Genomic DNA, 15,241 nt, shown 5'->3' on the forward strand with positions numbered 1-15,241 from the left:
TTCATCACATTGCTTTGTCACCAGGAGCTGAAATATGTTTAGGTGTCCTCTTTTCCTCCAAAACTCTTCATACTTTATACAAATTAAAAATAAAAACTTGACAAAAACATTTAATGTCTGTGCTTTTTACTTCTCAACACAAACATTTCAGATTACTCTTTTTTGTTTAGTGGTGACATATCATGACAGAAAACGTAATATAAATCATAGACTTGACATTTATATATTTCTATGAAAGGATGTTTGAAAATATGATAAAAACAATAGAATACATTTGGCACGAATATTACCTTTTTTCTTTAAAGAAAATTCTACCTGAAATATACTTTAATACCAATGGGATCCCAATTAAGTGAAAGAGCTTAATACGCTCTTTTGATTGATACCAAATTTGTCATAGTAGTATTTATATTTCTGAAGATACAGTAAAGTTTATGTTTGGCAAGCGAACAAATTTCACTGAATTCCATTGGTGTATATGTAAACTGTTGGCCTCAACTGTATATATATTTATTTATTTATCATTTTATGAAATAACATTTTGTTAAAACATCATTTTGATTGACAGAGTCCCCAATTTCAGACTGTAGCTTTGATTTAAACATCCCCCCCCCCCTCAACGCATATGGACACCAAGGCAGTGCTCTGCATTATAAATTTCCGTTTAGTATTATAGTATATTTATTATTATTATTATTAATAATAATCAATTAGGCTGAAACCGAATCAATTCAGCCATGTAAGCCTAAATCTGGTGAAAAGGAATCAAAATCGCAACCATTGTCCGGGGCCAATCGAAGTACAAACACTGACTGAAAGAATATTTACAGGCGTTTATAATGAGAAACTCCGTTACTGTACGATATGAGCATGGTCTTCGTGAAAGTAGAGTCAATTGAGTCTTGGTGTTTCGAAAGGGGGAGAGAAAAGACCAAGCCATTATCGTTTTTTTTTTTTTTTCTCTTTCTTTTCTTTCTTTTCCTTTTAATCTCTTCTTTTTATTTTCATCGCAATCGACCCCCCTTCCCGTCTGTGGTGCTGTGTAAATATAGCTCTATATATCGGGTAAAAAAATCAGCTGGAGAAAAAAAACCGTACGAAAATCATTGACGACTTAACATAACAACGCATTTTCATCTTTGACTATACATGTTCATAGTTAGTAAAGATTCTTTCTTTCGCAAACATTCATAAATAGTCGTTCAAAAATAAGATAAAAACAGATTGTCAACATAAATCGTGTCACATGCGGATTCTGAACACAAAAGTTACACAAACTTTACATTCTGAAATAAAGAGTGGGCCTTAAAAAAAGGCCTTGCTTGTCAGGACAAGGGCTCAATCATGATACGATACGTGTATAGTGATGCTTTAAAGGGATGGTCCGGGCTGAAAATATTTATATCTTAATACATAGAGTAGAATTCACTGAGCAAAATGCCGAAAATTTTATCAAAATCGGATAACAAATAATAAAGTTATTGAACTTTAAAGTTTAGTAATATTTATGAAAAGAGTCGATATGAATATTCATTAGGTGGGCTGATGATGTCACATCCCCACTTTCCGTTTTCTTATGCTATTACATAAAATCATAATTATTTCATTACTTCATACTTGTGTGAATAATATGTCTCCCATATAATGAAATAAGTTGCAGCAATAAATATCTAATGCACTATTCAGTAGTCAATCCAATTTTTCTAGTTCTTGGAGGAAAAAAATTGAATAAACCTAATTTCGTTTAATAAAATACAAAAGAACAAGTGGAGATGTGACATCATCAGCCCACCTAATGAATATTCATGACGACTGTTTTCACAAAATATTGCTAAACTTTAAAATTCAATAACTTTGTTATTTGTTATCCGATTTTGATGACATTTTCGGCATTTTGCTCAGTGAATTCTGCTCTATTTATTAAGCTATAAATACATTCAGCCCGGACCATCCCTTTAAATACCTTATAAGACCACAAAACTAAATCTACACAAAACGAAAGGAGATATAGAACAGAAATTAGTCAAAGAAGGAAAGAAAGAAGATATACAGAATGAAAAAGACAGCAATGAAAAGGGAAGAAAAGAGATTGTGAAGTGAGGAGAAGGGTTTATACACGGGTCGTGTGGTCCAGTGGTTAGAGCATTGGACTCATAATCGCAAGGTTGTGAGTTCCAGGGGCGGAAATCTCTCCCGAAAGGTAGGGGGGACAAGGATCTGGAAAATTTGACAAGCAAAAAAAAAAAAAGGGTTATCACCCTAAATTTCAGGTCATTCCGACGAAAATAGATTTGACAAGCAAAAAAAAAAGGTTTTCATCCCAAAAGTAAGGTAATTTCGTCCTAAAATACATGTTTTATTTCGATTTTGAATGATGAATTTCTTACCATCATAAAATACCAGAAATAGTAGGGGGGACATTTGATAGTGTGTCCCCCCTACTATTTTGAGTAGGGGGGACACGTCCCTCCTGGGATTTCCGCCCATGGTGAGTTCGAATCCCCACTCTGACATTGTCTCCACTTTGTTAAAAAGGCCCGAGAGTGATATCTGTCGTCTATAACGTCAGCCTATATGACTGATTAACCTAGACGTAAATGTTTCATAGGTAATAATTGGTATACCAGCTTGGCGTTTACCAGCAAAATGCTGTCCTGCCGAGTTCCTACGGGAGTTAACAGAAACAAGCGTAAGTAAGGAGAAAAGGTGTTGAGACAGCAAAGAAAGAGAGTGAGAGAGGGGATAGGAGGTGTACATGCAGCAGGATTTGACAATTCTTTCTAAATTGAGTTAACGCATTTGGCAGAGTACCATTTTCAAAATCATGCACGATTGAACCTATAACTACAAGAGATAGATATCCTCTATCTTCAATAATTAATGTATTACTGTGAAACAAAACATTGCAATGAGCACGATAATTAGCATGAAAAACAATTTTCTGTGCGAGTATCTTATGACTTGTGTGTTATATGTGACTTGCCCCATGCGAAAACTCCGTAATCAAGATAAGGTATATTTAGAGTAGAATATAGAATGAGATGGTACAAAAGATCGTTTACACTAGTATTTTTCGACATGATTTTAATACATTGTTGTAATGATAGTCCCAGGTCAACTTCTCATCAATATCTTATCCAAGGAACTTAGTGGATCTTCCCTTCATAATGTTAACATTGTCAAAAATTAATCTGTGAGAATTACTAAAAAAAACATGTAGTTAGTTTCCTGCAGATTCAAAGACAACTTGTTTGCATAGATCCGGCCACTGAACTACATTTTCTTGTACGTTGTTAACCGTGTCTTACAAAGTATTAGGATCTTTATGGGAAAAATAAATTAGAGTCATTATTTAAAAAAAAATGAAAGATGAAATATCAAATGAAAGACTAAGATCATTTATATGCAGCATGAAGAGAAGGGGGTGAAGAAGAGATCCCTGTGAGACTCCACACGTACGATATGGTTCCATAACCTGAGTCGGTTCCATTTAACCATACATATTGTTTTCTGGCAGTTAAGTAACTCCTGAACCAACTACATATAAAAGCTATGCCCTTAACTCCATGATACCCCAGCTTTCTTACTAGAATTTCATGATCAACCGTATCAAAAAGCTTTTGAGAAGTCCAAGAAAAGTGCCTATCGTGTGATGATGGTTATCAATAAAATACGGCATAGCATGGGTAGTGGTTTTCACAAAACCCAAACTGGTATCTTGAAAATATCTCGGTCTCTTTTTAAAAAAAAAGTTACTCTTGAAAATACAAGTTTTTCCAAAATTTTGAGAAAGATGTTAGAAATAAGTCAATAATTACTGAGGATCAGTTTCTAAATATGGCTCCACTTCATATAGCTATTTTCATTTAATAGCACAATACCAGATGTGAAAGATAGATTAAAGATGTGCACAGGAGGATTCACAATAACATGCACAATATTCTGAATTTATCAGCTCGTTTCTAATGCCATCAAGATTTTTTCAGTTTATTGTATTGTGTTAAGTTATTATAAAATCAAACTCTCTTCCGACCATTATTGATTCAGTCACATGATTGTCACACGAGTGAACTTTGATTTTGTTTGTTTAAACGTATAGCACGCTGCAGATATCAGCCCAAATTGATAAATGACTATAATTATAAGACGCATGTTGGTTACAAACACATTAAAGGGGGAGATATCCCAACTATTGGGGTGAAAGTCTTAGAGGTGATCCTAAATATCCCCTCAGTCTTCGACCCCCTATGACCTCTCCAACAGCATGAACAAACTTACCCATATCCATTTTATCGACATATAGTATTAACACCCTTGCTATCTTTCTCCCCAACCTTGACTAACACAATGACCCTGTTATGCCCTAGCGCTGGCTATTCACCAGTCAAAGACTATGTTCATGATGTTATATCTTAAGTTCATGAGTACACAGTAGAAAGGACGATCGAATGTCAAGAGTTCGCACGTTGACGTGCTATCAAATATGCATGTATAATGCCAAGTTGAAGGTTATATTTCCCCGCATTATAATTTCATTCTGTAGGTCTATAGTGCAAGCGGGAATCGTGCATCATGGGCGTCATGAAGCTGTTGGTTTGGCCGCTACTACTGATGATGGGTTTATGGAGTTTTCAGTCCTGTAATGGCGCGCGGTTTCTCGTCCCATCTGTAACGTTAATGCGAACACCTAGTCATCACATGACGCTTACCACCATAACTCAAGCCCTGGTGCAGCGCGGCCATGAAGTGACATTTCTCATCATTGATAATCAGGGTGTTGGTGGTTTCCTGCCAGATTCCTACACGTCAAAGGTTATACTTCCGAATCCCATGACGGACAAAGATTTACAGGAGTTAACTGATATCAAGAACTCTATGACGGATTTGACTAACATGACCAAGCTAGAAGCAGCGAGGGACCCACGACCATGGAAATTAAAAGAGTATGCTGAGTTTGGTTGTGGTGTTTTGTTTGAAAATACAGCTATTCTTGAGCAACTGCGGCTTGCAAACTTTGATGAACTTATAACGTTCCCCATCGGTGATGTCTGTGATACCCTTCTTGCAGCCTACCTGGACATACCATTTATTGTTGTAACAGGAACAAAAAGAGTTCCGGCCTTTCATGAAGGGATGCTAGGTATTCCTACCCCAGTTTCCTATGTGCCTTTCAGTATATTATTCACACCAAAGCTGGAACACCGAATGACTTTCTTTGAACGCATCCAGAATGCAGTAATGTTCTACGGTGCACATTCTGCAATGGAATACTTCACTGTCTATCGCCCTCTACGTCATCTGCAACAAACCTATGGTATTCGACCAGACCTGACTCCATGGCAGATCATCAGTAAAGCAGATCTTTGGTTGTGCCATAACACTTGGGCCCTCGAATATCCAAGACCTATAGCTCCGAATTGGATCCCTATAGGAGGACTTACCATCAAGGAGCCAAGACCTCTCCCAGACGACCTAGAAAGATTTGTTCAAGGATCTGGAGACCATGGATTCATTGTATTTACTTTGGTAAGTAGATATCATTGATTGCTTCTAAAACAGCTAGTGGTTAGCAGGAAATACCTAGCACTAATTTCACTTAAAGGACAAGTCCACCCAACAAAAGGTTGATCTGAATAAGAAGACACAAAAGCTAACAAGCATAACACTGAAAATTCCATCGAAATATGATGTGAAATAAGAAAGTTATGATATTTTGAAGCTTCGCTTAATTTCACAAAACAGTTATATGCACCCCGGTCGGTATGCAAATAAAGGAACTGATTACATCACTCACTCACTATTTCTTTTGTATTTTATTATATGAAATATTAAACATTCTAATTTTCTCCTCATGGTCCTGTGAAACGTGGAATTATCAATGTTTAACATTTCTATGGTTGTCAAGTTATTTTCAAATATGTGAAAATTGAAATATTGTATCATTCAAAGAATAAAAAACAAAAGAAATAGTAAGGGACATCATCGATTCTCTCATTTGCATGGGACTAACTTTTGCATATAACTATAATGTGAAAAATAACCAAAACTTCAAAATGTCATAACTTTCTTATTTTGCATCCGATTTTCATGAAATTTTCAGCATTATGCTCGTTTGATTTTTCTCAGGTAGACTTGGCCATTAATGAAACCAGGTAAAGCAAATGTTTGGGGGTTTTAATTTTCGTTCAGATTTTTTTTCGTTTTGTGAGGTATCTTTATTTGTAAGAAAGTGGTGTAATGAGCCAAAATTTTCGAGGGTCCCGATATGGCGCAAAATATTATTGCTTTAAAAATCTGAGAGGGAGCTTAACGAACGAGCAGAAATTTTGACATTGATAATTTTAAAAAAAAAATCGTGATAGATTTTTCTCATTTTTTTGGGGGGTGGGGTGGTCCATATGCCTAAAGCCTCCTCCCTAATCAGAACGCCAGTGCTCTCAAACACAAAATTGATAATTTTATCTGCTTTTTTTATTCTGATCATCCGAATTAGGATTACATATCGTACACCTCTTTTCTCGTATTAGTTGTTTGTTTCGTTTATTTTACAAAAAGGGATCTTCGGCTAAAGCTCTTACGAGTGGCGCCCTCAACGATATAATTTCAAAAGTTTTCAGCGAATTGCCACAGAGGATACTGTGGAGATATTTGGGAGAAAAGCCCCGTTACCTAGGCAACAATACATTGATCTCGGAGTGGCTTCCACAGAATGACCTCTTAGGTAAGAATCGTTTATCTTGTGGGTTTTTTTTTCATTAATCTGAATGGGGTGCAAATCGCAAGAGGCGTAACTACGGGGGGGGGGGCGTGCCCTCAATCGGCTGGCAAAAAAGAAAATCAGGGAAAGGGAGAAAAAGAGCAAGAAATGAAGTGAAACGTACTGTGGGAAAGAAGAATTTATTGTATATTACAGTATAATATGTTATATAATATTGTATATATTATGTTATATTACATAAGAAGTATTTGTTCTTAACTTTATGAAACATAATTTGCTTGTTCATCGAGATATATAATCCTGCTGTACTAAAACTTCCATGGACCTATCCACGGAGGATTATCTATTGTTACTGGGGGTGCTGTGACAATGCTCAGCACCCCCAGTAACAATAGAATAATCCTCCGTGGATAGGTCCATGAAAACTTCCCGTTTTCAAGTCAATATACACCAAATATATTTCCTCGCACTTCGAGTTATTGCTTAATGTAGGGACATAAGCTTCTTTTTAATGACCTACTTAAAGTGAAGGTCTGAATATAAAACATTTCCTGTGCATGCGTATGTTCGCATTTAGTGGATTGGTGAGATATGTCTGCTCTTCATGAATTCCTAAAATCAGTCCTTAAAATGTCCTTTTTTCTGATCTGAATATGAAAAATGTTCAGCTCTTGCTTCGCACTCGCAACATTTGGTTAGTGAAATAGGTATGATCTTAGTGAATTCCTATAAACAAGCATTAAAATGTCCTTTTTTCTGATCTGAATATGAAAAATGTTCAGCTCTTGCTTCGCACTCGCAACATTTGGTTAGTGAAATAGATATAATCTTAGTGAATTCCTATAAACAAGCCTTAAAATGTCCCTCTTCAGGTCTGAATTTCTTAAATTTTCAGCTCGCGCTTCACGCTCGCAATATTTGTTTAGTGAGATGCGTATTTTAATCATGATTACAATGACTACAAAAAGTGTTGCATGTGTTTAGATGTAATTCTTACAAGATCAGAAAGCGCTTGGCACTTGCATTAGATGACCATGGTGAGATATGTAAACTCCTAATTGATTAATTCCTTCAAAAGTCCTTAAAATGTCCCTGTTTGGGGTCAATGTATACACTAATTTCAGCACGCGCTTTGTGCTCGCATTGTTTGTTTAGCGAGACAGGTACATATCATGATTACAAAAATTTGCTTGTAATGTATCTAGGTTTTCACTATCAAAATTTTCAGCTCTCGCTTCGCGCTCGCATTATTTGATAAGTAAGATACACATCCGTTTAATGGCACAGTCCTTAAAATGTCTCTATTAGGTCAGTATACCTGGCAATTGAGCACGTGCCCAGTAAGTGACCAAAAATTTTTGTTGGTGCCCCCATGCCGTGACCCACGGTACGCCACTGCAAATTCCCTCTCTAGTATTTGACCATTTGATCCTATAGGTACTTATATTTTCGTCGACTTTCAGGATCGTGGGTCATACAGACGAAATATCACCAGGACTGGTCAGTGATAGAAATTATGTTGCTTTACGCCAGTCATAATCTTTGTGCAAAGAAATTATCCCCAAGACTTACCTAAAGAATTTCGTTTTGTTGTAAATACTGTTGACTTATCATCATTATTATTATTATTATCATTATCATCATTATTATTTCATTATATTTTTATTTATTCCAATCCCCAGCTCATCCTAAAGCTCGGCTACTGATCTACCATGCGGGTAGTGCAGGGGTCTATGAAGCAATGAACTACGGTGTTCCGATGCTCCTCATGCCACTGGGCGGTGATCAGTCTACCAATGCTTATCAGGTAGCAGCGAAAGGGATGGGCCTCGTGTTGGACGTGAATGAATTAAATGAACAGGAGTTTCGGACGAGTATTAACAAGCTTCTTAATGATGAAAGGTATCTGTTTCACAGTGGATGTTTTATTTTGTTTTGACTTGGATTCATGTGTGAGGTTTCTGTGTGTGTGTTTGAAAACGTGAATTGTATGTTCAATAAATGGCACAATAATACATCCTGTTAAGCCTGCCCAAGTCCTCGATAAAATGTCGATAATACATGATAGTTGAAGTAATATAGTATTATCATTAATTCAATTCAATTCAAAATTTATTTCAATCACTCAATCATTAGTAGTAGTATAGTTGTAGAAGTAGTAGATGTAGCAGTAGTAGTATAGTAGTCATAGGCGGATCCAGCTTTTGGCGAAAGGGGGGGCGCACTACCGAGCGGCGCACATATTTTTGCACTTCACCGGCGCCATAAAAGAAAATGTTGGAAAAGGGGTAAAGTCTGACCCTGTCAAATGCTCTATTCAAAATGTAAGATTTCCAGTCATGCCATTTTGCATGACCACACGCAGATAATATTTCCGGGGGGGTGCAAGACTCGAAAATTTGGTGCACATCTCACATTTGCACATTTTTCATAGTTTTCATGAAATGTTAAGGGAAAAAAATGTTTTTCACAACAGCAGATCGCAAATGTGCCCCCCCCCCCCCTTCCCCCTTGCTGCATACGACCATTCCCTGAAGTCCACTTCATATCTCATTATAACAGAAAATATACATGAATTTAAACATATAATCTTTCTAAAACATATATAGAGAGAGATTGAAAAACTTATTAAAGAAAGAAACAGGCAAAAAGTAACACAAAATTATGCATGTTATGTGCGATTTCAAAATCTCGTGTATTAACCCTTTTATTGCGATGAGGCCAATACTTTTGTATATCAATAGAGATACAAGGTTTTTTTTGCTATATGTATATTTATACACAGGGGCGTCGATCCTTTTTTCAAGATTTGGGGGGGCAAAATCATGAATCAACTTTCCAAAGGCGCTCGATATCACACAAAACAAACAAACTCACACAAACACACACACACATATGCATATATATATATATATATATATATATTTATATGACTCATGAGATAGAAACACATATCTCACCAAGAAATTAATGCGAGCGCGAAGCGCGAGCTGAAATTTTTTAGTATACTGACCTGAAAACAGGAAAAAGGTGCCTGTTTAGGACTGTTTGTAGTAACTCATGAGGAGGATACATATCTCACTACACAGATAATGCGAGTGCCGAGGGCGAGCTGAAATTTCTTTATATTCTGACCAGAAAGCTTGATATCCTATGCATTTTTGGTACCAATGATTAAGATGGGTATCTAAAAAAAACAATAGATGCGAGCGCGAAGCGCGAGCTTAAAATTTTGATATTTCGATCTGAAAAAATGACAGTTTAATGGACGTTTGTAATAAAGAACAAGATTATATCCAGCAAAAGATTATTGCAAATCGAAGCGGGAGTTCTTTTGACGTTTAGTCCTGAAAAAGGGACATTCTATTCACCTATTTAATCATGAAAAGCATGAGGTTTTGCTACAGAAATGATGCGAGCGCAAAGCGCGATCTGAAAATTTTTATATTCCAATCTGAGAAGCGGATAATTTAAGCACGATTTTAAATAAAGAACGAGTTGTGTAGCTTAAACTCAATATACGACTGGTTGCGTAATTATACACTCCCGGTACTAGCAACGGGTTTTAGCAAAGTTTTGGGCTAAAATATCGAATCATCTTCATAAAACACTATATAGAAGCTGTCTTAAACTATAGGCCATAGAGGTGGCACAGTGTGGAATGTGTAAAGTAGAAAAGTGACTGACCTTCTTTTTATTAAAGCATTGGAAATAAGATCAAAATTAAAGGATTTGCTCTACGCTTTTGTATGATTCTGGGATTTTTTTAATTAATTAAAGATTTCATGACATCTGTCATTCTGTGGGCAACTGCCCCGCCCCAGTCCACTCTGTAAGGGCATGCGATAAGCTTTGTTATGACCATTCAACAATAAATGTATAACCAGCTAGGTGCCGCTGATCATTCTTGACCGGCGCCGATCTAGATTTGGTTGGCAATAGGCCCTTCTTCATTATTCTACCGGCGCCTATTTATTGGAACCAGGGGACGCTGATTATTCTTGACCGGCGCCGATTTAGAACAAGTAGTGCTGATTATTTTTACCGACGTCACGTAAGATTCAGGCAGCGGCAATTCATAATCGACTGGCGCCGATTTAGAACCAGGAGGCGCCGATTATTCTTGACTGGCGCCGATTTTTAACCAGGTGGTGCTGATTATTCTTGTCCGGCGCCGATTTAGATTTAGGTGGAGCTGATTATTCTTGATCGGCGCCGGTTAAGACTCAGGCAGCGCCGATTTATAACCAGATGGCGCTGATTATTCTTGACCAGCCCCGATTTAGATATAGGTGGCGCTGATTATCCTTGATCGGCGCCGGTTACGAACTCAGGCAGCGCCGATTTTTCTAAACCGGCGCCGATTTATAACCAGATGGCGCCGTTTATTCTTGCCCGGCGCCGATTTAGGTGGAGCTGATTATTCTTGATCAGCGCCGGTTAAGACTCTGGCAGCGCCGATTTATAACCAGATGGCGCTGATTATTCTTGACCGCGGCCCCGATTTAGATTTAGGTGGCGCTGATTATCCTTGATCGGCGCCGGTTAAGAACTCAGGCAGCGTCGATTTTTCTGTACCGGCGCCGATTTATAACCAGATGGCGCCGATTATTTTTTTCTGGTGCCGATTTAGATTTAGGTGGCGCAGATTATCCTTGATCGGCGCCGGTTAAGACTCTGGCAGTGCCGATTTTTCTCGACTGGCGCCGATTTATAGCCAATTGGCGCTGATTATTCTTGTCCGGCGCCGATTTAGATTAAGGTGGCGCTGATTATTCTTGATTGGCGCCAGTTATATGCAGGCAGCGCACTGCTGATTATTTTTAACCGGCGAAGTTGTTGGAAAAAGGTTAGTTAAAAGAAAAGATAAGGAAGATGATATGATTGTGCTTTGCTGGGGGACAGTCTTTCTTTACTGTTGCTAATATTATATCAGTGTATAATTTGTGCGGCGCCTTTTCTTTTCTTTTCTTTCCTTTCCTTTATTTTTATTTTTTCAAGCAGCGCCTTTTCTTTCTATTACTTTTCTTTTACTTTTATTTTATTTTTTTTGAGCGGCGCCTTCGGCGCCGCTCAAATATTAGGGGGGGGGCGCGCCCCCTGCGCCACCCCCCTGGATCCGCCACTGGTAGTAGTAGTTGTTGTTGTAGTATATACAGTGGTAGTAGTAGTAGTGGTGGTGGTAATAGTGGTAGTAGAAGTAGTAATAGTAGTAGTAGTATTAATGAAGTATTAGTAGTAGTAGTAGTAGTAGTAGTTGTTGTAGTATATATAGTGGTAGTAGTAGTGGTGGTGGTAGTAGTGTAAGTAGTAGTAGAAGTAGTAATAGTTGTAGTGAAGTAGTAGTAGTAGTAGTGGTGGTAGTAGTAGTAGTAGTAGTAGTAGTAGTAGATGTAGTAGTAGTAGTAGTAGTAGTAGTAGTAGTAATAGTAGTAGTAGTAGTAGTAGTAGTAGTAGATGTAGTAGTAGTAGTAGTAGTAGAAGTAGTAGTAGTAATAGTAGTAGAAGTAGTAGCAGTAGTAGTAGTAGTAGTAGTAGTAGTAGTAGAAGAAGAAGTAGTAGTAGTAGTAGTAGTATAGTAGTAGTAGATGTAGTAGTAGAATAGAATAGAATAATAGAATAGAAATGGTTTTTTTGAACAAAAAAATCATTCGCGGCCCAAAGGCCGAATTACAGATTTTCAGACATAAAAGCAAATACACAAATATACATAAAAATTACAACATAATGAAAAACGGGAATTAGAAACACAATTTAAAATACGTGAAAAAAAATAATCACATGCCTGAGGTAGATAATACATACATACGTTATTGTCAAATCAATCATCATTGTAATACAATCATTCTATAACCATTAAATATTTGATTCATTGTCATAATTAATCTAAGATTTTGTTATTATTTTATCATTACTATTAATATAATATTACTATCTTTTTATTATTCACATTATCATCATTTAAAAAATTAAGTATTGCACATAGACAAACATTGACGCTTTGTATTACACTCATCAAAAAATAATAGGAGATGTTCGTTCATAATTTACCACTGGTTTACATATTGTTACAATGTGAGTACTTATAGGTCATAGTAACTGGAAAAGTAAGGCTATAATTGTGTAGGACGGCTAACAAATGTATTTAAATTCCGGAAGGCTTGGCAATTAAAAAAAACTTTGTGAGAACTCATACATTAACTGATATATAAGAACGATTAGCAAACGTGCGTTAATGCAGTTGTTATGAACATGAAAAAGATTAAACGACAGAGAGAGAAAAAATCTAAGCTACTAGATGTAGTAGTAGCAGTATAGCAGGCATACTTCATAGTAGGCCTAGTAGTTGTAGTACCCAAGGGAGGCATTGCCCCACACGATCACACCCAAACACACCTTCGCACACACACTCGCCCACCCACACACACTTTCTAGTCAAATAAATTGATGAAGGGGCGAGGAAATTAAACAGGGGAAAGGGAAAATTGGGAAAAAATTGAGTAAATTTGTTCAAATGATACGATCTTCTCCAATGAGTTAAAGGGTATAACGAATTTATTAACCATGGTAACAGTATATATTGTGTGAATTCTTAGATTAACTTTCTTTTAATTTTCAGCTACAGGATAAGTGCGCAGCGGGCTTCGTTTATCATGAGAGACCAACTAGCCAGCCCTCTGGACACGGCTGTATTCTGGATAGAACACGTGATCAAGTTTGGTGGAGATCATCTTCGACTTCGCGCTACTGAAATGGGATTCATCGAACTCAACTCCCTTGACGTAGTCGCATTTCTAGTCGTTTTATCGCTTATCCTTCTTTACATTGACTACTTAGTGCTTAGAGGATGTTACAGATGTATATGTAGAAATATGAAGAAACAAAAGACTGATTAGGCAGATTAGTCGACTTCGTCTCTTCTCTTTTAATTGTCCAGAATGTAACAGAAATCATTTTATTTTAGAGGTTATTCGTCCTGTCTGGACTAATGCTAATTTCATAATATTAATACATTTCATTCGATTTTTTAATAGAAAAAATGTAATTAAACCTAATGGGGATCGAGATTTCTCTATGACAGTCTGATTGGCATTCTACAAAATCGCGGGTGAAGGTGCATGCGAATGTGGTAAGAACATTGACACTTCAAGGACAAGTCCACCCCAACAAAAAAGTTTGTTTGAATAAAAGAGAAAAATCCAACAAGCATAACACTGAAAATTTCATCACAATCGGATGTAAAATAAGAAAGTTATGACTTTTTAAAGTTTCGCTTAGTTTCACAAAACAGTTATATGCACACCCTGGTCGGTATGCAAATGAGGAGACTGATGACGTCATCCACTCACTATTTCTTTTGTATTTTATTATATGAAATATGAAATATTCTAATTTTCTACCCATTGTCAAGTGAAACAAGAATTAATTCCTCCCTGAACATGTGGAATTAGCATTGTTTAGTAGTATATTGTTCAGTCAAATTGGTCCTCATTGTCAAATCTGTAAAAAATGAAATATTGTATGATTCAAACAATAAAAAACAAAAGAAATAGTGAGTGATGGACATCATCGACTGACTCATTTGCATGTCACTGAGTTTTGCATATCACTGTTTTGTGAAAAATAAGTGAAACTTTAAAATGCCATAACATCCTTATTTTACATCCGATTTTGATGAAATGTTCAGCGTTATGCTAGTTTGATTTTTCTCCATTTATCCAAATCAACATTTTTCTGGGGTGGACTTGACCTTTAAAGGGGTATGATTTGAATAGAAAGAGGGGAAATATCAGACAAACACTGAAAATTTCATCAAAATCGGACAAGGAATAACAATGTGACATTCATATCCCTTCTTATGCTTTACATTATTTCGGTGAAACAGCATGTTCTCATGAATATGTAATGAACAAGCTGACGATGCTGTATTCCCGTTTATAATTTTGTATTTTTATAATAAGAAGTAATGTTTATTTCAATCTTGTCAACCGAAAATGGATAAATTGATTGGCAACTGGTTTAATGCATGGATATTCACTTCTGCAACTTTTTTGTTAAACTGCTTGAATTTCAATAATTTTATGAAATAAAGACGTTTTGTTGAACATGTTTACGATCACCCCGCATGCATAATAAAGTTGTTATTCGTGTGATATCCATGGTAGGGAATCTGTGAAAACACATTTGTTTTATGAAATTATATTAATACAAGCATTATTCTATGAGACGGAACATCGTTATTTTTACAATTTTCTGTGATTGAGGTATCAAATTAAAGAGCAGAAATTGAAATTTTTTTACTTTTTGTAATTAATTTTCCTATTGTATTTGTAATCAAGTTATGATAAATCATTGATAATTTTGGTTGGGTTTTTTTTGTGGGACACATCGACAAACTATTGTAATTTGGCAATCGGGGTCTCAGATATCATTATTCATTATTCATCAAAGTTGGGACTCGTTAGGGTGTGTGTGTTTGTGTGTGTGTGTGATCCAGTGGCGGACCATGACCCGGATTAGACA

The 15,241-nt window shown here is 36.5% G+C and overlaps 1 protein-coding gene across 1 annotated transcript; it reads left to right on the forward strand.

Moving 5' to 3' along the window:
* Positions 1 to 4,404: 4,404 nt before the first annotated feature.
* Positions 4,405 to 15,010, forward strand: LOC129266446 (UDP-glucuronosyltransferase 2C1-like). The gene is made up of 4 exons (XM_054904298.2): positions 4,405 to 5,526; positions 6,556 to 6,721; positions 8,401 to 8,620; positions 13,338 to 15,010. The coding sequence occupies exons 1-4, from the start codon at positions 4,573 to 4,575 to the stop codon at positions 13,612 to 13,614; spliced, it is 1,617 nt and encodes a 538-aa protein (XP_054760273.2). The 5' UTR covers positions 4,405 to 4,572; the 3' UTR covers positions 13,615 to 15,010.
* Positions 15,011 to 15,241: the final 231 nt, after the last annotated feature.

The sequence above is a fragment of the Lytechinus pictus genome, chromosome 8, assembly GCF_037042905.1.
Source record: "Lytechinus pictus isolate F3 Inbred chromosome 8, Lp3.0, whole genome shotgun sequence".
NCBI classification, from domain to species: domain Eukaryota; kingdom Metazoa; phylum Echinodermata; class Echinoidea; order Temnopleuroida; family Toxopneustidae; genus Lytechinus; species Lytechinus pictus.

Bases quoted from the DNA above. Each gene is read 5' to 3' on its own strand.
- LOC129266446 (XM_054904298.2), top strand. From the start codon at position 4,573: ATGGGCGTCATGAAGCTGTTGGTTTGGCCGCTACTACTGATGATGGGT. The intron at 5,527-6,555 runs GTAAGTAGATAT...TTTTACAAAAAG, and splicing joins GATTCATTGTATTTACTTTG to GGATCTTCGGCTAAAGCTCT. The intron at 6,722-8,400 runs GTAAGAATCGTT...TCCAATCCCCAG, and splicing joins TCCACAGAATGACCTCTTAG to CTCATCCTAAAGCTCGGCTA.